Genomic DNA, 27987 nt, shown 5'->3' with positions numbered 1-27987 from the left:
ACCAGGCTCCTTTGTCCATGGAATTCTCCAGGCAAAAATACTGGAGTGGGTTGCCATACCCTTCTCCAGGGGCTCTTCCCTACTCAGGGATCGAACTTGGGCCTCCTGCCTTGCAGTCAGATTCTTTACCATCTGAGCCACCAGGGAAGCCCCTTGCTCCTTCATGGCACTACCCTTTTGGTAATCACATGCTAGTCCAGGGTTTCCATGCAAGATCAAAGTCTCAGCCACATTCAAGAATGAGCTGGGCCCTGGAGCAACTGTATCCTTTATCCACTCCCAATTCCAAAATTAAGAGCCTGGGCTTTGGAAACTGACCATGGTGAGAATCAGAATTCCTCCTCTGCCACTCACTCTCTGGCCTTGGGAAAGCTGCTTAACTTCTCCGATGCTCATTCTCCACCTCTGCAAGACAGGGGTTACATGAACATCTACCTGAGAGGATTGAAGGCTATAGCGCACATCATACGCTCGGTCAGGCATGGCTCTGGGCCTGCCTCCACACACAGGCTTCTTTTCCACGTGGGAATATTACACTCAGAACTTCCTCCTCTGACCTGGAATCAGTGAACAAATCCGCCCCTTCCTCACCCCTCTGTCTCTTCCGACAACATTAACACTGATCAATATCGCAGCTGCAATTCAATCATGCTTTAATTCCTCTCCCCAGGAGGAGGCCTCCTGGATCCAGGAACATAAGTTCAAAGGGTTGTGATTGTTTTAACTTTGCAACAAACAGTCCTGCCCTCTGGCCTCAGTGGTCTGAAGGAATAGGTGTGCTGGCCTCCGTATCTGGGAGGGGTGATGATGTGACCCCTCCCTCCCCACCCCACCTCCCCCGCCCCCAGGAAGGAAGGAGATTTCAGGGCACTCAGGAGATGCCCCTACAGAGACAGGCTGCCAGAGCCAGGTGCAGCTCCCACCCTGCCCCTGCCCCTGCCCCCCCGACTGCAGGCTGTTCAACCCCTAGGCAGTTCTCTTCCTGCTCAGATCATCCTCCTCTCCTGGTTTGCTCAGGACAGTGCTGTGGAGACCCCAGCACAGCTCCCAAGGGGCCACCAGTCAGGAAGCAGCTATTTCGGTGGACTAGAGATGCTGGCTGCAACAGGACGTGGAGAAGGCTGGGGACCCATAAAGATCTCCCCTCTGCAGCCGTGGCAGCACCAGCCTCAGTGTTTATTTGCCATGCAGTCTCAGCTGGCGCAGGTTTTAGGTTAGGACGCAGTCTTACAGAATGAGGAAGCTGCACCTGCCTTCAAGGTGCTGCGCAGAAAAAAAAGGACCATTTTCTTCTCGATCTCATTCCAACCCCACACGGGCAGAAGCATTGATTTTTTTCCCTTTTCATTTTTTTCTTCTGGCTGCAGCCAAATGAGGTCAGAAGTTAAATTAGTCCTTGGAGGTAAAAAGCAGCTGCATTCATATCCCTTCTGCCAAATTTTGCTGGAGAACACTGACAGTTTTCCTTTTCTGTTCTTTGCAGATTGAGTACAGGAGGAGATGGGAGTATCTTATCCGCCTGTGGAACCCCTGGGGCAGGATCGAATGGAGTGGGCGCTGGAGCGACCGGTATGGCTTGAAAACCTCTCTCTGTTTCCTTCATGGATACCTGGTGTTCCGAGAGCACCCTGGCCCATGAGGGCAGCAGGTGGACCTCCCTGCAGGCCTATCCAGCTCACACCTGTGTGGGACTGTCCGTCCATCACACACTCTCATGATGCCATTCACCAGGCATCGTTTAGACACCTACTGTGTACTCTGTACTAAGTCCACTGTGCCGGATGGGAGCTGTGGGACAAGAGACAGTGTCTGTCCTCCAGTGGGTACACCAGAGTAGTGACCTCATAAACTACCTAGATTAAGTAAAAAATTAAAAGGGGGTGGGGCAGGGCAGACGCTGGGTTCTTCTTGGCAGACAGAGATGGAGAGCAGGAGCCTCAGCCCATAAAAGCATCCCATGGGATTCGGGTCTTGATGCTGCTATGTCATCAGGATGGAAAAGCCTTCTTCTAGAGGGGGAGTTGGCAAACTGAGGCAAAGATCTGGCTGAGTTTTTGACTCAGTCCACCTGTGTTGTCTCTCCTGCCCTATCGGTCCAGACTCACCTTGCTGGTGGTGGGAGTGATGAGGGGAAGTGGGTCTTAGTTGTGACCATGTTCCAGGCAGCTGCTCGCTGGCCCAGATGACCTATGTGGCCCCCGCTGTGTAGTCTGTGGTTCCTGGGGAGCTGGACTGGCCTTTCCCAGCTGCCAGGAGGACTGATTCCTGGTCCCCACCCCTTTGCTGACTAAGAATGACACAGCAGTCCTGAGTGGGGATGGTGGGCCAGTCACAGCAGACTGGCTCCTCTTGGCTCCTCTCCTCCAGTGAGGCCCAGCACATCCACAGGCCGCTGAGGACCTGTGTTAGTCCATGGAAAGTGTCCAGAGGCCAAGGCAGCTTAGCACAAGGAAGAGATGATCCAAAAGGAAATGCAAAGCATTCAGGCACACAGGAGAACAGGCCCCAACAAGCGGTGAGCATCAATGCAGGGAGAAGTGTGTCCTGGAGGCAAAGGCCAGCGTTGCTCTTCTCCCCATCCTGACCCCTGTGCCCCAGGCTGAGTGGTGTGTGATCCTGTGTGGGTCCTGGGATGCTGTGTGAGCCCCAACAGCTGAGGTGCCTACGTAAGTGGGGCTGGAGGGTAGTAACATGAGAGAGGTTGGGAGAGGAAATAAGTAACCTGACTTTGAGTAAACCTGTTGTGATCTCAGATACCCTCTGAAAAAAGGGCAGCTAATCCCCTCTCCCCCAACAGAAGGGAAATGAACTTGCAAAACCACGAACCACTGGACAGTATTTTTGCTCCCTGACACCCTCCCTCCTTTTACTGTATCTCTGTTCTTTCCTTCTTCCCCAGGGGTATCCATGGTGCTACCAAGTCCCTCTCCCCACCTTCCCAATCATCGCTCCAAGCTGCCCACTGTGGCCAGAGTGATCAGATTAGCCAGAATCCCTGATTGGGGCTGGCCACAACAGCAAGAGTAGAGGAAGGGAAGGTGTCTGCAGTACATCCTCCTTGAGTAAAAGAGGCAAGAAATTCACACGAGCTGATGTTCTGGCCGCAGTCCCTGTGCTAGAGATCAAATGGCCAGTGAAGGCAACTAGGGACCCCAGAGGTGAGGGAAGAGAAGCTTCCCACAAGCAGGTCTGTTCAGGGATGGGTGGATGGGGTTGAATGGAGTTCAACCGAAAAATAAACAGGTATAACTCACTTTGGAATCAATCCCTAGGTAGGAGGGAAGTGTCGGCTGCTGTGCCTAGCCACATTTATTGGTAATGTCTTAAGGGCCAGGAAGCTGGCCTGGGGCAGTGGAACAAGAGAGAAAGACGTGTCACAACCTGGAGCCAGGGAGCCTGTGCCAGCTGAGAAGTTTAGATTTGTGCCCTAGAGTCCTGGGGTTCATGAAGGCCTTTGAACAGGGCAGAGAAGTGTGCAGAGCAGGGGTGGGGGGTGGACCCCGCCACACCTTCTCTGGTGGATCACAGGACTGAGGGCTGAGGTTCACAATCCCCCACCAATGACCAGGCTGGAAGGAAGTGGTATGGCTGCATCCTCCTTTCCCTGTGCGCTGGTTAATTCCCTCCCTAGTTTTTAAGAACTGGAGACAGATCTGGAGAGCTGATAGTCTAATCTCACACATAATGGAAATTTCAGTCACACACACTTAAAGGCAAACTTGCATGAATCAATAGCGTATTGATTTACACTACATTTATTTTCCCTTACACACTGCAGAAAATGTAATTATCACTTAATTATAAAATTACCATTTTACAATAACACATCTAACTGGCTCAGCCTGCAGCCAGAAGCCTGAGTGGTCCCTACCTTGCTCTTCTGGCTCAGAGGTGACCCAGCCCCACCCTGCAAGTTACTCCCAGAGAAAGGTCTCATTACACTTTTGTGCCTATGGGGCCCATCGCCTGTGAGCATGCCTTTGCTTTGAGGAACAGGCTGGAAAGGAAGGGACAGCTACTCCCTTCTGCCTATAAGATTATCCTTCACTGTAGACCCTAGGAGTAGCTTCTGGAACACATCATCCCAATGAAGCAGACAGCTTTAATTGTTTATTAAGCCAGCAAAAAACTATGGCACTCTACTATATGCCAAGGCATGTGTTCAAGCCCTATGTCGGATGATATTATGCAATGCTGAGCAATGTCACTGATCTCATGGACCTTGGAGGCTAATGAGGGACAACAAGAAATATACATGCACTAGTATCAGAGGGTGCTAAGTACTGGGACAGGAGTGGTACTCCTGTCCAGCGGGCTCAAAGGAGGGGCTCCACAGTGGGGACAAGGAAGATTTCCCAGCAGAAGTACCTTTTAGGAGGAAAAATGAATAGAAGTTATTGGGCTTCAGGACTGAAAAGAGGAGGAGTATTCCAGGCAGAGGGAGCATCATGGTGAAGGCCAAGGTGGGGTGGAGGTTGGGTGCTGCCATGGCCACCAAACAGACCAGCATTTTTAAGAAACAAAGATATTCTTTATTGTTGGAGTGTATAGTTCAAGGGCAGGGAGAACAGGTCACTGCTCAGGTAAAGCTGGAGAGATGCACAGAGGTCAAGTTCTGCTGCAGAGTTTGAACTTCGTCCTGAGAGTAGTGGGGCAGTGCTTCAATGTTTATGGAACTGCCATAATCAGACTTCTGCTTTAGAAAGATCGTTTTGATTGGAGGTGTAGAGAATGAATAGGAAAGTGGGCAGGGCTGAGTTCTGGAAGGCCAGTCCATGAGGGAGATGAGGATTCTTGAACTTGAACACAGCAATAAGGATGGAAATAATTGGATGGTTTTGAGAGGGGTTTAGAAGGTAGAATCAACGCATCATTAATATTTGGTGATGGCTTGGATGTGGAGGGTACAAGAGAGAATAATTCTTCATGTTCTCATTTGAGCAATAGGAGAAGGCAGCGGGTGAGTACAGTTTGGAATAGGTTGCTTTCAAGTCATGGTGGGGCTCTGGTGGAGACAAGGGATGAAGCATAGCATGTATCCTTCTAAAGCTCAGAAAAGAGGATAAGGCTGGGGACAGTGTAGAAGCTATCAGCATAGAAAGAATCGTCAGGTAGAGTGACACTGTCCACTCGCACCTGGAAACTTCTGGAGGCCTGTGCAAAGGGCCCCTGTCAGGGCCCGTGTAGTTGAAATCAAACATCCTAGGAGATCTCATCCCATGGTCTGTCTCTCCATGCCCAGGTCCCCGGAGTGGCAGGAAACCCACGACCTGCGGAAAAACCAGCTGTATGAGGATAAGGACAATGGCGAGTTTTGGTACTTTATTTTATTATTTGGTACTTTTAAAACTATTATTATATTTTAAATCTTTAACTGTTGCCCAAACCCTCAATCCCCACCCTTTCCCTAAACTTTTGTGAGAATGAGGATTAGCTTTGCAGAGACCTATATAGAAGGAGTTTATTTTCTCCATCAAGACACCAAAGCTTTGAAAAAGATATTGTGTATTCTCTCTTTGCATGAAAGGCCTTTCAGCAGGTGTTAATGGTGAAAAGGAATATTGACACTAAAGCTTTGAAATCAGCAGTTTCCTGGCAACCAGGATGCATGGTTATCAGGCATGTAAATTCTTTGCTGTGTTTTTGGAACCCTGGAGTGCCAGTCTTTCCTGGCATGAATTGTAAAAGAGCAACTTGAGGTTAACCTCCCAGCCCTCTCTCTAGTGTTCTGAGTAAGATGTCAGTGTCATCACTCAGCAGCTATGTAAGACTAGATGCTTTAAAACATATCGTCAGATAAAGAAGGTGTGGTACATATATACAATGGAATATGACTCAGCCATTAAAAAGAATGAAATAATGCCATTTGCAGAAACATGGATGGACCTGGAGAGTGTCATACTGAGTGAAGTTAAGTCAGACAGAGGAGGAGAAATATATGACATCCCTTATATGTGGAATCTAAAAAGAAATGATACAGTGAACTTACGAAACAGAAAGAGACTCACAGACTTAGAGAATGAACTTTACGGTTGCCAGGGGCAAGGGATAGTTAGGAAGTTTCAGAAGGTCATGTACACACTGCTGTATTCAAAATGGACAACTAACAAAGACCTACTTTATAGCACCTGGAACTCTGCTCAGTTATGTGGCAGGCTGGGTGTTGGAGGGGAGTTGGGGGAGAATGGATACATACATGTATATATATGATTGAGTCCCTTTGTTGTCCACCTGAAACTATTGAAAAATTGTTCATAAGTTATACCTTAATGCAACATTTAAAATTTTTTTTATTTTAAAAAATTTAAAAAACATCCTCAGCCCTACACTCACATTTTAAACGATAAGACGGACATTTCCCTGATGAGTTGTCTGGTTTATTCAGTGACATATTTAAATAAAATTTAGAGTGCGTGAAAAAGAGACTAGGTCTAAGTAATTGAGAATCAGAGGGACAAATAAAAATTAGAAGGAAAAATATTTCCAGTCTTGCAACTTTAATCCCAGGCATGATTTTAGGTGTTGAATCCATTGTATTCTGATAAGGGCTTCCCAGATGGCTCAGTGGTAAAGAATCCACCTGTGATGCAGGAGACACAGGAGATGTGGGTTCCATCCCTGCGTCAGGAAGATCCCCTGAAGAAGGAAATGACAACCTATTCTGGTATTCTTGCCTGGAAAATCCCATGGGCAGAGGAGCCTGGCGAGCTACAGTCCATGGAGTCACAAAGAGTTGGACACAGTGGAGAGATTGAGCACACACATACACAAGATTTCAATAGTATATTTGGCAAAGGGCCTATGGAAAGGTGATTTTATTAGTAGTATGTAGGACCCAGGACAGAAAGAGACTGACAGTCATCTTGCTGGCCAGGAAAGGGACCTGCAGAACCCATAATTTGACTGTGCCCTTGTCATCCCCGTAATTTGACTGTGTCCTTGGGTTTCCCTGGTGGCTCAGTTGATAAAGAATTTGCTGGAGACCTGGGTTGGATCCCTAGGTTGGGAAGATCCCCTGGAGAAGGGAACAGCTACCTACTCCAGTATTCTGGCCTAGAGAATTCCATGGACTATTCCATGGGGTTGCAAAGAGTCAGACACGACTGAGCAACTTTCACTTTCACTTGTCGTCCCAGCCACTGGAGAAATCAGAAGGGCATTTGCCCACAAATGAACCAGAATGGGGCTCTGGTCTTTGGGTAGGACAGTGGTAAGTCAATAGATACTGTAGTTGACAGTTAAAGGGACAGTAAAGTGATAGGAACCTCCACCCAAGGAACAAACCAGTGGTCACTAAAGCAATGTGTCTCTGCTTAAAAACAGGATGTCATGTCAAGATTTCCGAGATAACTTCTTCGGCCTGTTTATATGTAACCAAGTTCCAATCAGCCTGGACCATGGAAGCACGCTCCATGAAAGATGGTCCCAAGTGATGTTTAAGGACCATTTAATTCCAGGAAACACTGAAGGTAACTATGACCGTAATTATTCTACCAGGTGAGAAGCTGCCAGCTCTTGCCCTATTCTGGCTTAAGCTCTCAATGGCCCTTGATTCTAGACCATCAGCCTGGAGAAAGGGAGGACTTTGTCAGCTCAAAGGGACAACTGTTTCTCCAGGAGAATGATTGCTGGAGGGGGTGGGTGGGAGGCTCTCAGACATGCCTCCCCTGGCTTCTTGCTTTCCCACAACCCTTCTGCTAGCCTCTACTACCTCCCAGGACTAGAAAGGGCCAACTGCACTTCAGTGATTGCCCAGAACTTTGGGAGGGTTGTGAGAAGAGCACTGGACATGTGTCAGGGCCTGGGTTCAACCACTGTCTTTGCCACATTTTGGCTTTGTGGCTCTGGTCTGTCTGTCCTCGGTCTCCCTAACTGTTCCCAGTGGAATTAGTCATCTCTATCTGCCCTTGGAAGCCACAAAGCCCCATCCAGGCCCCAGGGAGCATACTCCTGCTCCTGCTGGTTGATGTTGATTGGTACCTGCAGCCCGCAGCACCGTACTGAGGGCCCAGAGGTGGGCGCCTCAGAGCCTGTCTTTGGGCTCCTAGAAGATGAATTTTATTGATGAGATTTTAAGGGAGTGAGTGACATACTCTCACTGCTCCTCGGCTCCCCATTTGTGACATGGATGAGTGAAATATCACTCTCTGAAGATGAACCTGAGTGTGCTTACACACCCTGGATAGGAAAGACTATGCAAACAATGTATTTTTGTGTGTGTGTGTTTGCACCTTGACATGCGCATTCCCTCTCCTTGGCACCAGCCTGCCCAGAATGGTGTGTTTGAATGATCTCACCACCCACCCTCCCCCAGATTTTTCACTCTGCTGGTCAGAGAAGCTAGTCATCAGGAGGCCATGGGCAGATTCTGAGAAGTCGCTGAGTCACTCTTGGGCAGCAGGTTGACTGATTTAATCTTCCTAAGCTCCGCCTACCTGACTGGGGCTAAAGCCCTCTTCCCTAGATATAATGCGGGTCGAGGAACTAACCAGAATTATACATTGGTGCCATCTTTAGTAATTCCTTACAAGGGAGAGAGGGCAGGGAGGCAGCCAATAGTACCTGCTGTGTGCTGCTAAGTGCACTTGAGTGTATCATCTTCTTTGATCCTCACAAAAAACCTGACAACTGTGATGGTCATGTATGTCTCCCTGCTTCCCTTTCAGAGCTTCCCAATTGTGCCTTAACCTTCTGATGTTTACTAATTCATCTCTATCTTGATTTATCTTCATTTATTTTTCATATGTTATCTCCCATGCATTTGGATCTAACGGTTTTCACATTAGTGGTCTCCCTCTGGCTTTGGTGAGGACACTAGGGTGGCAGAGTTCTATGAATGGACATCTCTCAGCCTCTCTTCCTCTGTCTCCATGTATATTTGGGGGTTTGACATCATTTCATGGCTCCATGGTTGTCACCAGCGCATAAGCTCATGTATACCTGAGGCCTCTGGAATTCTACTTATTACAAAAATTGTTTATGTTTAGTCACTAAGTCATGTCTGACTCTTTGCGACCCCTTGGACTATAGCCCACCTGGCTTCTCTGTCCATGAGATTTCCCAGCCAAGAATACTGGAGTAGATTGCCATTTTCTTCTCCAGGGGATCTTCCCAACCCCAGGGGTCAAACCCACATCTCCTGCATTGGCAGGTGAATTCTTTACCATGGAGCCACCAGGGAAGCCCTTTATAAAAATAGCCCTCCATTTTACAGTGTAAGAAACATTTTCACCACATAGGAACTATACTTTCCCTCCTTGTTTATAAGAAGAGACTAAGGCTCACAAAATAAAGCAGCTTGTGCCACAACTAGTAACTTTGGGGACTGGAACTCTAGTCTTAGGTCTTCAAATCCAGAGTTTCTTCCACAACCCACTGAACTGGGCTTGGCTCTCTGAAGTGGTCATGGTCCCATCCCAGAAACCCAGGAACAAGCTGAGGTCCAATCACTGCTGTTTTTCATGCAGGATACCAGAGGGACATGCAATACATCTTCTCTGTGCCAGACAGCGTGGAAAACAACAATGTCATCATGTCCTTCAACATTGGGCCACAAAATTTAAAGGCAAAAGACAGGACATTTCCACTGAAGTACAAGGTGTTCAAGGTAAGGCAGTATGTTTCAGGGCTTGCCCTTTGGGGAAATTTCCATACCCCTCGGGTGGAGAAAGCAACTGACTAGCCTGGGAAATTTCACTTGGCAACAGACTCAGAAATAAAACCAAAAAGGCAATTGAGTTCACCTGGTTCAAGTCTATAAATCTGCAGGAAAACCTGAGACAGAGAGAAGAGTACAATGGGACACACCTCCTGTCCTTGTCACTTGTCACAGTTTCCTGGTATGCTAGTGGCTCTAATGCTTGTTCCTCAAAAAGTAATCTGGTCCAAGGCCAGCTGTTGCCACAGTACTTATTCCCAGGACCACCCTCCAACCTGCTGAGTCCCAGTTAATCCCCCTGGACAGAGCCTGAAAGTTTCAATTATAATGAGCTCTCTGGAGACTGCATATACCCAGGAATGTTTGAGGATCATTGGTTACACTGTGGGAGGAGTTTAAGGAAAAAAAAACAGTCCTGGGTATACATCCGGTAGGTATACTTTTCTCTCATGCTGAAACTAAAGTCTGGTGTAAGTTCCATGATTGACTTACAAGCATCTACTTGGCCACTCATCCAAGGTCAGGTCTTTGTCTCTACCCAACCTTCCCTCCCCTCCCCTCTCATGGCTCTCCCAGCCAGCCCTTCAGTTCTGAAGGAGCCATCTCCTCCCATCGCCTACTCATACTCACCTGCACACACCCTAACTGTGAATAGATGATCAGGGAATTCTTTTTTAACTACCATGTAAAATAAAGGAGTTACAAAAGAAAATCTGACACCCTTGATCCCTTATCCTTTCCCAAATAATTTAATGCATCCCAAAGATCAAGTGAAGGGTCCTCAAAGCATACATCCTGCAGCCTCTCTGCACAAACATGGATAACTAAGTGCGCAAACATCCAATGCTGGGATCCTCTGTCCCCATGTTAGAGATGAAGTGACATGGTCACAGTTAATGGCAGAGCTGGGAACTGGGTACCAGATGTTTCTCAGGCCTTCAGTATACCCATCATCTGTGTGGCTGGAGCTCTGATTATGGCATCTTTGGGAAGGAGCCCAGGAATGTTACCTGAGACTAAGGTAACATTCATATCTTGGGCCTCCACCCCCTCATGGACAGGCAGAAATCCTGGGTCCTGAAACAGTCTTGTGCACTGACTGTGGTTCACTCTAATAGGAAGACCTTACTGATAGAGAACTTCAGAGTTCTAAGCGTGTTCACATTCATTGTCTCAAAAACCCTAGTACACCTGCTTTTATAGATGTGGAAATCACAGGTTAGGGAGAATGAATGTCCTGCCCAAGGTGCAGCAAGATGCTGACAGGGGTGTGCCTGAGACCAGAACTTGTGGCCCTAGGACCAAAACCCTCAGCAGGACATAGGCATGTGCCTTTCTGGTGATGCTCACGGCTCAAAGAGAAACAATGCTTCTGGTTCTAGAAAGGGGAGAACCCTTTGGATCATGCCCTCTCTGAGCACATTTCCACTTCTAGTTGCATGAAATCAATGAAAAAGACCATAATTTTGAGGTGCCTCAAACCAGCAGAGACTATCAAAAGAATATCTAAGGATGCTGTCATGGACAGTTGTCCTTTTCATCACCACTGGGTACATGTGAACCCTTTCCATGTGGGTGGGGACTAGGCAGGGCCTGGTCTCCCACTGCAGCAAAGAGGTCAAATGTTGCCTCTCCCAGCCCTTGGATACAAAGGAGTAGATTGTTGGGCCAGGCTTGTCCAATCAGATGTTCTTGGTCACTCTAGGTCTCGAGTATGGAGAAAGTAACTAAAGGATGTGGGGTCAGCTGAAGGATTCTTTGCAGCAAATCTTTGGGCCCACGAGCAGCAATGCAGTCAGATTCGGTGGTGGTGTCCAGCTGTGTAGCCGCCTCTTTTCATTCCTGCCCACCGTCCAAGCTGCATTCTTTAGATTTCCCATTGCCTCTGTGACTTTCCTTTCCATAAATGAGTTTTTGCTCACCCTAGATTGGTTTCCATTGTATTTGGCCAAGGATCCCAACTGATTCAGGTGCCTCCTAAGAGGACCCTCAACCTCAAAGTCCCCCAGTTCCCCACCTCTGAGAAAAACAAAACAAAAAGAGCTGGGAAAGGCTGGGAAGGAATGAGGCATCTGGTATACCCAGTCAGAATTTTACAGTTCAGGACCAGACAGAGCTACTAAAAGTATTTCGGCCTACTCTCCCGTTTCCTAATGCGAGAAGTCCAGAGAGGATATGGGGGCTGCCCCCAGTGCACAGAAGTTGTGTGTGCTCTTTGTATCGTCATCTATAATTCTAGGTTGCCCCAGAGCCAGACAATGGAGCAGCCTTGTGTTTGCTGATTTGCCCAGTCTTTATGGTTCAGGAGCAAGATTGTAATCATATCTGTTTTCTAAACGTTGCCAAGCCCGTTTGTCTACTTTTCAACTAGAACTGCCTTATTTTTCATCTGCCCACCTTGCTGAAGGGTCATGCAGACCTCAGCTTCCCAGGTGGCTCAGTGGTAAAGAATCTGCCTGCCAATGCAGGAGACATGTGTTTGATACCTGGGTTGGGAAGATCCCCTGGAGAAGGAAATGGCAACCCACTCCAGTATTCTTGGCTGGGAAATCTCATGGACAGAGGAGCCTGGTGGGCTACAGTCCATGGGGTTGAAAAAGAGACAGGACTTGGCGACTAAACAACAACAATGTGCAGACCCATGAGCTCCTCAGGCTCCCTGGAGATCCCATTGGATCTTGTAGGATCCTGATTGAGAGGGTTCTAAACACCAAAGAGCTGTTCAGACCTTGACAACTCAAGAGACACTTGTGGGGTCCTTCCATGGTTCTGCTGAGAAATAGGCTATGTTAATGGCAGCAACTAGGCTTTGAATCTCCAGGGCTCCAGTGGTATTGTAGGTACAGGGCTGCCACCTTGGCATGGGCTTGTGACCCTCCAAGTGCTATGGGAATATGGCTCTGCCTTGTATCAAACCAAACATGGGTGATATGCAAATAGGCAGGGAGAAGAGCGAAAGGAAAAAGGGAAGGGTGGACAAGCTTCATCCTCCCCGAGGCTGGGAGTTTCCACCTCCCTTCCAGCTTACCCCTGAGCTCCAAAGACATCTGAAGAAGGCAAGTCAAATGGTCTGTACACCTAAGTGGAGCTGAGGATCAGCAGTAGAATAGAACTAAAACCCATGCCAACATGAAATACAGTGCCTGGAGGTGGTGGGTATTAACTGAAAAGGAAGCAACACAGCTTTCTCTATTCTTACCTCTGCTACTGAGACTGCAAAGCCTCAGTTTCCACACTCATAGAATAAGGAGCCTACCATCTGCTTGGGATTACTGTGACAATCCAATACATTACCTGAAAGTACTTTGTAAACCCTGAAGTGGCTTAAAAATGGGACTCCATCTTCAGTGCTTCCTTCTACAACATGGGCAGACAGGAACATAGACATTTCCCCATTCAGACACACGCATACATCCTTTCAAACACTGGGGTACAGTGGGGTGGGGGACATGAGAACAAACTCCCATCATGCTGTCCAGCAATCTGACAGAGCAAGTTTCCTTCTCATTGGAGCTCCAGAGCTGGAGAATTTACACTTGATCCAGGTTCTGTCTTCCCTCCAGTCCCCATCACCATTTACCTTTTCCTCTCAATTTTATCATCATTGCTGTGAAGAGTAACCAAGCTGAGATGATAAAGGTAGACTCTCCTCTCCTCAAACACCTCCCCCACTCTTGATTTCCTTCCCCTTCAGGTCTCTACAGCAGCTGGCTTTCCTTTCTTGCAGCTGCACTTGGGGAATGAGTGATGGTCCCCGTCCACCCCCCGGGTGTTCCAGGGAACAGGCTGAACATGCAAGAAAAAGGAACATAGGGCCCTGGGATAGGCTGCTCGGATCTACTCGCCTTTGGGTTTTTGTTTGGGTTCCTGAACCTGCCTTTCTTCTCCTCCCACAGGTCGACTATCAGGTATGGCCACCGCCCCACTGCCATCTGTCGTCATTGCTATGCCTCTTCCGACACCCTTGACCTCTGTGTGTCTCTCAGTTCGGTGGCTGCCAGTTCAGTCTTGCTATGTCCTGCAACAGACACAAGCTTAGAACTTCCAAACAGGTCAACAACACAGGAAATATTTCAGCTTTGCTTGTCTAAAGCTGGATTCCTTGGGTTGTTCTCTGGCTTGACGTCCCAGAGAGGCTGCAACCATGAAACCATCCTCAACATTTGGCCCCTGCTAGATATGATTGATGCTGCTGATTCTTTCTAAGACGAGAGACAGGACTAATGAGTATCTTTAGCCTCCTGTATTCTTTTTCAACCCCCAAACCCACCACAACTAGGATGCATGCAATGCAAATGCAAGCTCAAGGCATGTCCTCCAACCCTTCTTACAATCACATCACTGCCACCACCCTCCTGCCAGCTGCTGCCGCCACTACTACCCCTACCCACCACCCCCCACCCCAGTAAATATTCTGGCTTGGCATGGGTGAAAGGTGACCAAAATATGGGTAAGAATGGAGAAGGAAAGACAGGGTTTGGGAAATCTAACCTCACCGGCACTCAGGCCACTTAAATAGATGTGAGCTCTCTGGTGCTGTTATTGCCAAAGGGAGATGCATGTGACCGGACAGAGGATGGAAGGGAGAAGGGATGGAGCAGGATGGAGCCACAGTCAATGAGTAGTGACTGCAGCCTGCTGGCAGGTCCAGGGACCCTCCTCCAGACCTCCCAGAGATACCCCAACAGGGAGACAGTGGCTGCGACAAGGGTCTCTGAGCAGGGGACACACAGAAGCCCAGGCAGACTGCAGGCAGCAAGGAGGCCTGTCTGCCACAGCACAGAGCTGCATTTAGGGTCTGACTCTGGTTCTCGGCATGCCAGTCATGAAATCTGAACTTCTGGAAGGACTTCAAGGGCAGCACTCAAGTGCAAGAAATGGGTCAGGGTTCTAGTTCTCAGAGCTGGAGAATGAGATGAGGACTTGATTGAAGAAAAGGCATGAGACCCTTCCCTGGAATTACAAGGTCAGGTCTTGTGACTGTATGAGGCTCAAAGCCCATACATCTCTTTACACACTGCCTCCCCATGTATGCTTGCGCACACACACACATATATATATATACACACACTCATACATGCAGAACAGTGCTGACTCTCTGGAGAACTGATCTCATCATTGCTGTTGCCAGAAAGGCCCAAGCGAGGTAGGCTCTAAACCTACTGGGGCGGCTGCTGCTGTCAGCAGAACCACTGTGGAGACTCAGCCCAGCTCCCTGCGGCTCAACAGCCACCCCGGTCTCCTTGTGCAGCCCAGCCTGGTCCCCAGCCCCTGCAGAGAACCTCTCCCATCTCCCTGTTTTCCCCCAAGGCAGAGCTCACAAGCAGTCATTTCACGCTGCGTGATCATTCTAAATGGAATCCCAATCTCAACCGTATTGGGGAAAATTTATTTAGTAAGGGGTTTTTATTATGTAATATGTATGTGACATCCAGTAATAGGAACTGCATTATATTTATTGTTTTGTCGCTAAGCAAATATTGAAATAAAAGGAAAATGATCAGGGCCTATTATTCTCCAGTGAGAAGGCATTTCAGGACTTCACTGGAAGGACCAGACAGAGGGAGTGAAAGGCCCCCAGCTGCACAGTGCTACAGGAGTCCAAGAGCACTTTGCAAAAGAGCCCAGGGAGAAGGGATTTTAGGGGCTCCAAAGGTAATCTAGTACTGAAAGAAGCTCACTAGTTTTCATGGGATTCGTCTTTATATATAAGTAGAGCAATAAACCCAGAAGCCCAGGATGCTGTGAGATTTAATGAGGTAAAACCATGTGTCATATTTCCTCGCATTCACTGCAGTGTTAGCATCTATATTAAATAACAGTCTGAACTCTATTGCATTTTGAGACTTCAGGTAAGCAACTGCCTCTCCCTTTTCAGGGTCTGTAGGGCTGTTCTGAGGGATAGTGGGGGTCTGAGAGGTTGGGGGTCTCTCCCAGTGGCTGGGGCCCATAAACATAGGAGGTTTCTCACCAACATCCCATCTCCTCCAGTTCCAGCACTTCCAAGAGAGATTGCCATCCACCTTCTTCTCCAAATTCAGAATTGCTGAGAAGGGCATTGTGTCTGAAACCACGTGCAACCTCACAGAGTGCTTCAGTCTGAGCCCTGGGACCTACGTGGTGGTTGTCTCCGAGGGCAGAGAAGCTATTGAGTTCTTGCTCCGAATCTTCCTGAAGATGCCAGACAATGACAGGTACAGAACTTCTGGGATTCTAAATGATTTTATCCTACTTAATTTTATAAAAACACATCACATCATTCTCTGCAGCAATGTGTCAGTGGTGGACACAGCTTGGCCCTCACTCTGGAGAAACTCAATGCCAAGTCCAATGCCAAGACAAAAAAGAGGGTGGGGATATTGCTTGATGGAAGACATCTCTCACATGGGAGACCGAAGGGAGGGACCCATTTCTGGCTAGAGAGCTAGAGGAAGGCTTCTTGGGAGCATGGCATGTGAGCTAGTCCTTGAGAAAAAACAATTCAGTGTTTCAAAGGGGAAGGCAGTGCTGTTGTTGTTCAGTTGCCCAATCATGTCTGACTCTTTGTGACCCCACGGGCTGCAGCACACCAGGCTTCCCTGTCCTTCCCCATCTTCCAAAGCTTGTCCAGACTCATGTCCATTGAGTCGGTGATGCCATCCAACCATCTCATCCTCTGTTATCTCCTTCTCCTGCCTTCAATCTTTCCTAGCATCAGAGTCTTTTCTGATGAGTTGGCTCTATGCATCAGGTGGCCAAAGTATTGGAGCTTCAGGTTCAGCATCAGTCTTTCCAATGAATATTCAGGGTTAATTTCCTTTAGGACTGACTGGTTTGATCTCCTTGTAGTCCAAGGGACTCTGGTGGAGGAAAAAAGCTTGAGCAGAAACAGGGAAGTGGGCGAGGATGGGGCTCATCGAAGAATAAGCAATGTTGTCTGTAATGAGCAGGAAGGTGGTACATGGCATACATGGTAGTTGTCTGATATGTGGCCAGAATGTGGGGTCACTGCCAAGTCGGCAGTCAAGACTGGGACCAACAGCACACCCGCTGCTGGGGCACCAAGGCAGATATCACTGCTGCCATGGCAGTCTTCACAGTTGAGTGCAGACGAGGCTTTCTCAGTCCAGCATGCCATGTGTTCACTGTGCCACCACTCAGAGTTGGAACCTAAGACAAATCTTATTTGCCATCCTGGCAATGAGGGTCACTACACACCTATATTTGGGTGTGAAAGGAACAGTTTACTAAATGATTTGAAGGCCAGGGGAGGCCTGCCCTGAAGACTGGACATGAGGTCACGATGTTCATCTGTCTCCTGACTGCCCACTTCACAGCCTGCTGTGCTGAGGGCTCTCCACGCGTGTCCTTGGCATAGGTGCCCAATGCCTCCAGAGGTGCCCACCATATGTAAGCATGAGCCTCCTTTGAATAGTGAGCTGGTCATCCTTGTCACACTGTCCCCTTGTTTTCTAGGCATCTGGACGGCAGCCTCAACCTGAGAGCCCTGCAGGTAGGTGTGCCGCAAGGCTTGGTTGGCAGCCTTCAATGGGTCATGGCCCATCCCCAAGAGCTTTTATCTCTTTCCTTCTGCCTCACTACTGACCAGTGAATGCAGAGACACCACAAGGGACTGGTGACTGCTCCAAGGGGGCAGAGACGAGGGGAGAAGCCCAGGCCTCAGAGGCCAGGCTGGACCCAACCGTCTTCCTTCCACAAACTTCCATTTTCCTATTCCCCACTAAGGTTTGATCCAATTACTGGATAAAGCCTCTGATTTTCAAGTGGGAGGTTCTGGGACCCTCACTGTATCAGACAGGACACTCCCCTTCCCAGAAATTTGATGTTGGCTCTTCTTCCTTACATCCAGGCAAGTCTTCCAGGAAATGACTCCCAGAAGAGCATTTTCTACAAGTACGCTCAGCAGGTACTGTACTTAGCAACGTGGTGGTGAGGGGCCCTACCTAGGATAAGGATGGAGAGATGAGAGGAAAGAAAGCCTCTCCCAGGTCCTTACTAGAGAGGAGGATGACTGGCTTCTCTCCCTGGATGCCTCTAGAACTGATCCGGGGAGACGGGACACCCCAGCTGGGTGACATCTGGAGTGAAGTGTAGAGTTTTGAAAGGGAGGGGCTCCTTATAGGAGGGTGAGATGTATAAATCTTTAAACAAGCTGTCAGCAATGCCCCTGGAAATCTTCCCTTCTCCTGCTCTGCTGCCTCCCACTGGCATTGGCACCCTTCCTCCTGGGAGCTGGCCAGCTTTCAGAAAGCACCACCAGCCTTCTTCCTGCCAAGCCACCTATGTGCACAAGGGATTTTCTTAATGGTTTAATAAGCTGTTATAAAGATCCTTGACTTGTCGGAGAAAAACAGCTGCCAAGGGCTCCACACGATGGGCCTTTTACCATTAGTCATCATGTCAGTGTGGGAAACAGAAAGCCATGCAGATGACCATACATACCGAGCTGGCCTTGGGAAGACAGGAGGGCAGTTCCTGGGCCCTCGCTGTATCAGACAGGTGGCCTCCTTTCCCAGAAATGTGGGTTCCGAGAAGACCCCCGAGGAGGCGTCTCCTTCCCCCTGACCTCGTGGTGCTCTGCGGAGCAACTGCTGGAGCCCTCACGCCAGCTCCTTCTCCTGTGGACAAGCTTTCCCAGGGTGGTGATATCTCATTATGCCCTCGCTTTTACCAGGCTTGGTGTGAGAAACGGCTGCCTGGGGAACAGCTCCGCTTCTCCATAAAATCATCATGGAAGCTGCTGCCCTTAAAGCTGGTCAGGGTCCCCAACAGAAAAGGGAAGGCAGTTAACACCTTCAGGAGTTTAAGCCAGGAGGAGTTTCTCTCCCCTCAACCTCTGTTGTTTTCTCTCACTCCCATCTTTCTGGAAGCAGATGGGGACACACACCTGCAGGGCTGAATTGATTCATTCAATAATACTTCTCCTGAGGGGCTCCAAAGTGCCTGGTGTGATGGGAAGGAAGCCAACACTGCTTTCAGCCCAATAATGAACACAGAGGGAAATGCAAGGTGGCCCTCACCAGGTACCAAGTGTCAGGAGTGATCAGCCCTGCAGATGTTCAGGGAGGGAGTTATGGTCTGGAGCAATCAGGAAAGCCTTCATGGGAATTCCATGGAGCCCTGGTGGTTAGGATTCCACGCTTTCGTTGCTGAGGGCACAGGTTCAGTCCCTGGTGAGGTAACTGAGATCTCACAAGTTGCGCTGCGTGGCCAAAAGAAAAAGGAAAAGCTTCACGACAAAGGTGAGATGGGAACTTCAGTGCTCAGAAATCCCAGTGCTTTCACAGTCAGGCAGGCACTGCCCCTCAGTTCCTGGGCACTGATGTGATTCCTTCATCCCTTCCTCGTTTGGACCAGGGGCTGGACATTGATGCTACGCAGCTTCAGAGCCTTCTCAACCGGGAATTCCTAAGGGGTAAGGACCTGCTGGCCTGGCCCCATCTCCACGGCCACGCCAGGCCGACGCCGCCCTCTCTGACCTCTCAGTCCTTTCTGCTCTCCCGCTTAGGACCTCCAGGGGACGCGTTCTCCTTGGATGAGTGCCGCAGCATCGTGGCTCTGATGGATGTATCCTTTGCAGTCACCGCCCCCCCCCTCCACTGCCTCCCTAGCACTGAGAGCCTGTCTGCTCCATCAGCTTCCCCAGGAGTCTAACTGGGACAGTAGAGAATCTTTTTTCACTGTCACTGTTTTCTCTTCTTCCTTGGTTCTAAGGGCTTGCCAAAGAGCCTGGGCTTCTGGGGACTCTGCACTAACTCACTAACTCCCTAGAACCACCATTGCAACAACAACGACACTATCTATCAAGTGTCTACTGCATACCCAGAGTGGTACTGACAGATATTTTTTCCTTTGTAGTTCTTGCAAGAATCTCTGTGATATAAGAAGTATTGTCCCATGGTAGAAATGGAAGAAACGGGTTCAGAGAGGTTTAGTCATTCACCCAGATCGCACAGCTAGTCAGGATTTGTGCCTGGATTTGAACTTGAAGTTTTCAGCCTCCGAAGCCCATGTTCTAATAGTATTCTTCACTGCTTGGTGAAGGATAGAATCCTAACTTCTTTCCTTCTACCCCTCTCCTTACCACTATTTAAATCCCTTGCTCAACAAACCTCCAGTTCACTAAAGGTAACAACCACCAAACTGAAAGTTGCTCAGTCATGTCCAACTCTTTGCGACCCCGTGGACTATACAGTCCATCCAACTAATGTAGGAAATCCTAGGTCTGTTATTACTATTCTGTTGCATTGACAGATGAGGCTGGGCTGGGCCGTGCAGTGACTTGCGCTAGTTCCGTGGTCACAAGTGGCTGGACTGGGACCTAAACCCAGGAACTCCTGCCCCCCGTCCTGACTTCCACTCTCCTGGGAGCCATTTCTTCCCTGCCACCCCATCTCCCCACTGGTGGGCATATCCCCAGGGGTCACCTTGCAACTCTCCCCTTGGTGTGAACTGTCTCCCTGAGGGGACACAGATCCCCCAGCTCTTTCACTCTTAACAAGGCTCTACTGGGGACATGAAACTGGGCATTGTCGAATAAGAGCCATCTTGATGAACTCATCAGTCAGGCCCTGTCTCTTGACTGTTGTTTAGAATCACTCAGAGACACTGCTCATCCCTGCAGATAAGTCAGAATGATACTCAGGAGCCCCGCAGCCTAGGGCAGGTAACCCCAGGGGAGGTCATGTCTGCTGGACCCCTGCACAGAAGACCAATCTTTTCTACCCTTCCTCCTGCTCACCCCTCAGTTCCTTCCAGTGCCACAGAGATCCATTTTTTCCATTAGCTCTCATTAAACTCTTTGTATGGAAGGACCAGGCTTCCCTGGTGGCTCAGACGGTAAAGAATGAACCAGTAATGTGGGAGACCTGGTTTGATCCCCGGGTTGGGAAGATCCCCTGGAGAAGGGCATGGCAACCCACTCCAGTATTCTTGCCTGGAGAATCCCCATGGACAGAGGAGTCTGGTGGGCTACAGTTCATGGAGTCGCAAGAAGTCGGACACGACTGAGTGACTAAGCACATCACACAGCATGGAGGGACCAGGGCTGGCCTTAGTACCCAGAATGTGGTCCATCCATGGCCGCACACTTAGCACATGCACTCATCTCTCAGCCCGCCTCAGGAGTTGCAGTGACCTCTCCCCACCGCTGCTCCCCACTCCCCTCTACAAGGGGGCCCCACCCCAACTGGTGAAGGCTGTGTTTGGGGTTCACCCTCTTTGCATGGGTGCAAATGATGTTGGCACCCCTTTCTCAGGGCTGTCTTCTTCCAATTGCCTGTTTTCTCCTGTGAAATGAGTTGAAGCCCAGGTCCCTTTTAGACTCATCAGAGCCAACTGGCGTGGGGCCACGTCCAGGTGACTCTGGACCACCTGTGTTACTGGTTGATGGATGGAGCCTCTCCAGGCCTGAGGCCCATCTGCTCACTACACACAAGACTGCTTGACTCTTAACTCCCCACCAGCTGAAGGTGAACGGGCGACTTGACCAAGAGGAGTTTTCAAGGCTGTGGAGCCGTCTTGTCCACTGCCAGGTACCAGCATGTTCTCTTTTGACTAGTGTTCATTCCAACTGGGTTAGCACAGATTTACTGGGTACCCGATTCTACCCCAGGATTGAGGACTGTGAAAGAAGGGGAACCTCACCCCACCCTCAAGGAGAGCCCCCCGTTTTGCTTGAGGAGATGTGCATGCACCACTGGACGGCTCAAGGCAATGCTCAGTCAGGTGTCAGGCTGAGGACCGCTCTAGGAGGCCAGAGGAGAAAGGGTCACAGTGGACTCTAGCTGAAAATGCCAGTGGCCACCGCCCTCCCCATTTCTCTGTGGGCCCACTGCAGCGTCCCCCAAGCTGCTAGTTCACCTCGTTCCCTTCCCCTACCTCTGCCAGAAAACAGATCAGAGTCACAGTTGTGGTCTGTGGCCTCAGTGTGGCCTCACCATTGTTCCCAGGACAGAGTTGAAACCCACCAGCTGTACCCAAGACCCTCTGGGTTAAGACTCCACTTTGGGGTCTAGGAGAAGCCCTTTCATTCATCCCACCTGCTCCTTTGGACCCTAATGTGAGACTCCTCACTTTCCCCTCCCTCCAATGGGAGCCTGCCTGGTGCCCACCCAGCCTGAGAGTCCAGACCCCAAAGCTCCGTGGGGGCCTTGCCTCCCCTCTCCAGATCGGGTTCGTTCCCACTCAGCTCCCAACACTTGAACTCACAACAATAAGACCCAAACGCTTCCTGTTTAATACTATTTATTTATATTGCCTACCTTTGATTGGAGTGATTGGGCTTCCCATTGGACACAGCAATGACTGATGGCCCATCCCCCTGGGCAGGGAGCCCTCATGTCCATCCTTTCCCCCAGTGTCTTTCACAGTGTCCGGCACACAGCAGATGCTAAAGAGTGCTGGACAAATGACTGAACGAGTGCATGACGCTGAGTCCCTACCTAACTGAGAACATCTAGGACTCTGAATTCACACAACCATATAAGGCCAGGAAAAAGTTCTCAAGCTGCTCTTTTACCGTAATTGGCTCTCACAAAAAGCCGGGACTGAGCACCTGCTGGGGGTATTTTGCTTTGAAACATCCCTGGTTCAGTCCTCTGGTGCTTGTTGTTTCATCAAGGCACATGACTCACCAGCCCGTGTTCTCACGTGGGAAACGGGAGGAGGCTGAGGGTTAGAGTGAGAATTAGAGGGAGGTAGGAAAGTCCCCAGAAAATGGAGAACTATCCTGTAAAAAATTGAGGTGTTCAGGGGACTCCACCCCGAGTCACCGCCCAGTCCCAGAGGCAGTTCTCACTAGCGTGCAAGGTGCGCTTCTAAGCTCTTTATAAGATGTGTTCATTTCTTCCTCGTAGCAAACCTACGAGGTGGGTAGTACATTGGCCTTGTGCTACAGAGGGGGTAGACTGAGGCCCAGAAAGATTAGGTCACTTGCCCAAGGTGACACTGCTGTAAATAGTTAGGCTGGGATTTATACCCAGCAGTTTGGTTGTGAAGTCTGTGCTCTTAATGCCCATCCTGGGCAAGCTCTTTAGCAAACTCTTCATGTCCCTGGAAAGTGACAAGCCACCCTGGGTGGATGGAGCCCGGTCTATGGGGTGTAGAGGCTCAAGGAGAGCAGGTTGGTAGTGGGGAGGTGCAGGCCTGAGAGAGGGGCCTGCAGCCGTGCAGTTGGCAACCAGAAGGTCAATGGGCTTTAAAAAATGGAACCCATGCTGCCTCCCCTTCCCCCTCTCCCTCCTCCCCCCACCACCATCCTCAGCTGTGACCCTTCGACCTCTGAGCTGAGCCCATCATGTTTTAGTGAAGCAGCCTCCAGGGATGGGTATAAGATCTTCCAGGACACCCTCTTCCACGTGGGCACTGGGGCTTATATGGGTTTCTTGCTTCTTCCTCCATATCAGAGTGTTTTCCAGAACTCCCCAAAGAATGCTGACGTTTTTCTCAGCTCGGATTTGTGGAAGGCCATAAAGGACACAGGTAAAGCAGACAACCCTTTGAGCTTTGATGACTGGGAGTGGCAATGGCGTGTGTGTGTGTGTGTGTGTGTGTGTGTGTGTGTGTGTGTGTGTGTGTCTGTGTCTGTGTGTGTGTCTGTGTGTGTGTCTGTGTCTGTGTGTCTGTGTGTGTGTGTGTGTGTGTGCGCACCCCCGCCCTCTGTGGACCTCCTGACTGCAGACTCCGACTCCACCCTCACCCACCTAAGTTCTCACCTGCCAGTCAGCTCTCCTAATTGCCTTCTTTCCCCAGCACAGCGCTAACCATGAAAAATGACCCTGAATGGTTGATACCCTGCCAGAAACCTAGCTTGCTTGAAGACACATCCACCTCAGCATCCAGTCCATCAGGGTTAAATACCCACAGGCCAGCAGGTGCCCTCTCTTCGCAGAGGTTCTGGGGTTAAGTGAAATCACATGGTATCTCTTTGCTTCAAGGAGGCAAGAGCTTTCAGTCCTGGGAGAATGATAATAATACCTAATACCGAAGGGCGAGGATGCATCAGAGTTCAGCCACAACTTGCATGCACATCACCTCCTTTGATTGTCTAAACAGCTCTTGAACTGGGCAGGGCAGGAATCATTGTCCCCACTGTCCCTGCAGGGGAATGGCCCACAGGAAGGTGAAGTCAGGAAATTGCCACCTTCCCTAATGAAATTTAAAATCAGACTCCCGCAGGTCACTGCTGAAAGGGCAGCCTCAATGGGTCTCCCTCCTGGGGCCCTGGAGAGCAGGAAGAAACCTGAGCTCTTGCTCCCCGCCCCTACCCCCACTTCCGCCTCTATCCTCCCTCTTCCGCTTATAAAAATACTTGTTTATTTGGCTGCATCAAGACTTAGTTGCAGGAAATGGGCTTAGTTGTCCCACAGCATGTGGGATCCTAGTTCCTCGACCAGGGATCAAACCCACATCCCCTGCACTGGACGGGGGATTCTTAACCACTGGCCCACCAGGGAAGTCCCTCCCCTCCCTTAAGTCTTCACAGCAGAGGGTTGTGGTTCTCACATTTGAGGTTGAGGAAGAAGCCCCTGGGGGCTTATGGAAGCAAGGATTGTTGAGCCTCACCACCCACCCCAAGGTACTGACTCTGGAGGACAGGGGTGGTACTTGAGAACCGGCGTCTCTGACAAGTTCCCAAGTGAGGCCAAAGCTCCTGGTCTGGGGATCACACTTTGAGAACCACTGAATGGCCAGTGGAAGTTGAAACCTTTAAAGGAGCCCTCACCCATGACTCCAGACTAATAAAAGGGAGAAAGAAAATAGCTGGAATTCAACTGAAAAGCTTGCAGGGGCCAGCAGTTAACTGAAGAGGGCAATGGAACTGATGTGATTTGAGGGGCAGTTTGAGAATGTACAAGCTGCAGGCATGTCCTATCTAAAGGCATTTGAATTCATGTTTTACTAATTCTGCAGGAGAAACCAACATGTCTCAGACTATGTGGGGCCCGAAGGCCACCAGCCTTGTCCCCATGATGGATGGTCCAGTTTACAGGGTTCTGCTAGCTCACTGGGGTGCATAGACCCCCCTGATTTTCAGTCTGCCCTTGTCGGTTCTGTGGTCAGTGCCTCCCTGGAGCTTATAGCTAGAAACATAAGATCACAAAGAGGGCAAGGCAGCTCTGTCCTGCCAACCTGAGGTCTCTGCTCTGGGCACCAGCCTCATCCCTGGATGACCAACCTAGGGCTGAGCCCTTCTCCAGGAACCGCACATGAGACCACACATGGTCCAGGACTAGGCGAGGAGGGCTGTTGGAGAGGGTCACCTGCAGAGGGAGGCCTGACAAGGTGGGGCTGGGAGCAAACTTTTCAGGTGTCCTGACAGCTCCCATCCCCACAGGAATTATCAGATGATTGTGAAGAGTCAGGAGTGTTTTGAGTTGGCCAAACTCTAAAACAGTATTCTTGGGGCCTGGAAGCTAATGTACTAAAGAGTCACAAGTACACAGAAGAGGAGTGGACTGGCCGCTGAGCCAGGTGGAGGAGAGGATGGTGGTGAAAGGCCACGAGGTCTCCACACAGGTGTTTCTGATCTCCTGAGGTGGAGGACCACACCTGTTCCTCCCTGTTCACCAGCTCCCCCACTGTGTCCCAGACTTCCTCACAGGGATCTCCATCACCAGCGAGTTACTGGACCTCATGAAACTCCGGTACAGCGACAGCACTGGGAGAGTCAGCTTCCCCAGCCTGGTCTGCTTACTGATGCGGCTGGAAGCCATGGCAAGTAAGTGTCACTCGGAGACCATCATGCTGACCAGAGAACACAGCAGAGGATCAGGAATGCACTCTGGCCCCAGGCCTGGGCAAGGCCTCAGTAGCGGGATGGGCTGGAGTCCTGCAGGGGAGCCCTCATCCTGAGGGGCAGAGCCAACATCAGCCTAGGTGACCGTGGAGCTGGCCTGAGACCCCAGCCTCCCTTCTGCATCCTTTTCTCCCCAGGACATTCCACATCCCAGATGGTTTATTTCCTCTTCACCCTTCTCAGCACCTCTCACTCAGGAACAAGATTAAGTCACCATGGCCCCCCTCCAAATTGTTTACAGTTCAAACCTACTCTTTAGTCATGCAGTGAATGGTTTGATCTCTGCTGAAGGATTTCACAAATGGTGTCTTGGTGGGTGCAGGAGGTCCCCCCAAGGCCTCAGAAATCCAGCTATGTAGGCCAGAGTTTTTGACACTTTTTAGCAGCATGCCCCTTTGTTTGGAATGAAATTTCACATGAAACCCCGAACCACAATAGAGCTGCAAACGGAGCTGTGGTGGCTGAGTTGAAGTGGGGTCTGGCCTCCACTTGCATCATTCCACCTCCTCCCCCTAATCTCCTCACCCCACCCTGTGGTCCTTAAACCCCACAGCTCTAGCCCCACACCTCTGAACTAGGCAGTTAACAGGACAGAGAAAACAGGGCCCTGGGAGGGTAAACGAGAAGCCAAAGGCATAATCTTGCTCCAGAGAATTCGCAGTTGGACAAGAGCGCTGCCCTTGAAATACCGCCTAAGACAAGACCTCTGCATCTCCACGGCCAAGAATAGAGGGTCTAAAGTGCAGGGAAACTAGAGAAGCGAGGGGCGAGGTGGGCAGAACAGTCAGGGAGCTGTTTTGAGAGCTGAGCCCTGAGCTGTCTCATGGGTGCGGAGTTTAACTGGGAAGAGAAGCGGAGAGGAGGCCAAGCACAGCCTGTGGCTTCTCATGGGATCAAAACACTGGCTTTCCTCTCATGTGGGCCCAGGCCCGTCCTGATCCCTCCCCTCCTCTCTACCCTAGAAGCTTTCCAGAACCTCTCCAAGGATGGAAAAGGACTCTACCTGACAGAAATGGAGGTGAGGTGCCTCCCTCTCCCAGAGACAGGACACAACCCTGACCAACTCTCCTCACCTGATTCCAGTGGGCATCTCCCTCCCTGAAGCTATTGAACAGTCTGTCAAAGGCCAGCCAAGCTGCCGGCCCCCTTGCCTCCAATTACTACCTTTATATATCGCTAGCTGCCAAGGCTAGGATCTTGGCAGACAGATTTTATTTTTTTCCAATAGCTTAATAAAGCAGAGGATTATGTGGGAGTCATAAATCCAAGAGGGAACTAAAGAACACCTGCTGGGCTCCCTGTACATTAAACTGACTCCCAGTGAGTTTTAGAGAGAGCCTCCTGGCCCAGCCAGCTGGTCGACCTCAGCTGTCCCTCTCATTGCCCGGCTCTTCAGGGAGTAGCAGATGACAATGTTGCAACAAGGGGCTGAGACCTCCTGCTTGGGTGGGAATTAACTGGAAAGAGCTGATGAAACTAGACTGAGATCTTTCAAAGGCAGAGGGAACCATTTGCCCCACTCTGTGTTAAGCTAACAAGTTTAAAGATTGGTTGTAATAGGGATGTTTATTTTTCAGTGGATGAACCTGGTGATGTACAACTGAAGCCAGGAGGAGAACAGGCACCAGAGCCCAGGTAAGACATGGCAGCTTTGGAATCATTTCCTCCCAAGGGCACAATGTGTCTCCCTCCAGGATCTACACACAAGACTCTTTCCCTGGGGGCAGCCTCCCCAGAGATTACAGAGCCCTCATCTGTGTGAGTCAAGGCTTACAAGCTGCTTGACCTGTGAGTTTCCAAGCCAATACTGCAGATTTCATCCAAGTCTTATGTACATTCATAAAGGGTGTGGCCTGGAAGTTACGAGTGAGGAATTTAGAATTTTTTTTCACTTATTTTTATTGAGATATAGTTGATGTTTAGCACTGTGTTCATTTTAGGCATACAACATAATCATTTGATGTATGTATGTATTATGAAATGATTACCGTGAAAAGTTCAGTTAATATCTATCAATTCACATAGTTACATTTTTTCTTGTGATAAAAACTTTTACAATTTACTGTCTTAACAACTTTCAAATATACAACACAGTATTGCTAATGATAGTCACCATGCTGCATCCCCAAAACTTATAACTGGAAGTCTGCACCTTGTGGCACCTTCACCCATTTTGAAAATGCCCTCACCTTCCACCTGTGGTAACCACCACTCTGTTGCCTGTATCTATTCAGTTTGGGTTTTTTATTAGTTTCCACATGCAAACGAAGTTATACAATATGTGTCTCTCTCTGACTTACTTCACTTAGCATAATAACCCTCAAGGTTCATCCATGTTGTCACAAATGGCAGAGACACCACAACGGGATGAATAATATTGTGTTGTATGTATATATAAATATGTATACCACATTTTATTTATCCATTCATTCACTGATGGACACTTAGATTGTTTCTGTATCTTGGCTATTGTAAATAATGCTGCAGTGAATATGAGGGTGCCTATATCTTTTCAAGTTAGTGTTTTTGT

General features: G+C 49.5%; 1 protein-coding gene across 1 annotated transcript in view; it reads left to right on the top strand.

The window, feature by feature from the left end:
* The window catches only part of CAPN13 (calpain 13), a 53702-nt gene extending 26641 nt beyond the window's left edge, over positions 1 to 27061 (top strand). The window contains exons 7-21 of the mRNA XM_065927235.1: positions 1484 to 1569; positions 5243 to 5317; positions 7324 to 7469; positions 7635 to 7637; positions 9468 to 9619; positions 15650 to 15852; positions 17114 to 17150; positions 17508 to 17564; positions 19016 to 19073; positions 19167 to 19225; positions 21124 to 21192; positions 23065 to 23140; positions 25251 to 25379; positions 26420 to 26475; positions 27035 to 27061. Of these exons, the coding sequence (XP_065783307.1) occupies positions 1484 to 1569; positions 5243 to 5317; positions 7324 to 7469; positions 7635 to 7637; positions 9468 to 9619; positions 15650 to 15852; positions 17114 to 17150; positions 17508 to 17564; positions 19016 to 19073; positions 19167 to 19225; positions 21124 to 21192; positions 23065 to 23140; positions 25251 to 25379; positions 26420 to 26475; positions 27035 to 27061 (1233 nt within the window). The remainder of the gene's footprint in view (positions 1 to 1483; positions 1570 to 5242; positions 5318 to 7323; positions 7470 to 7634; positions 7638 to 9467; positions 9620 to 15649; positions 15853 to 17113; positions 17151 to 17507; positions 17565 to 19015; positions 19074 to 19166; positions 19226 to 21123; positions 21193 to 23064; positions 23141 to 25250; positions 25380 to 26419; positions 26476 to 27034) is intronic.
* The last annotated feature ends 926 nt before the right edge of the window (positions 27062 to 27987 follow it).

Source organism: Muntiacus reevesi, chromosome 3, assembly GCF_963930625.1.
Source record: "Muntiacus reevesi chromosome 3, mMunRee1.1, whole genome shotgun sequence".
Taxonomy (NCBI): domain Eukaryota; kingdom Metazoa; phylum Chordata; class Mammalia; order Artiodactyla; family Cervidae; genus Muntiacus; species Muntiacus reevesi.
Note: the sequence above shows the minus strand (reverse complement) of the source record. Positions and strands in the feature narration are given on the sequence as shown.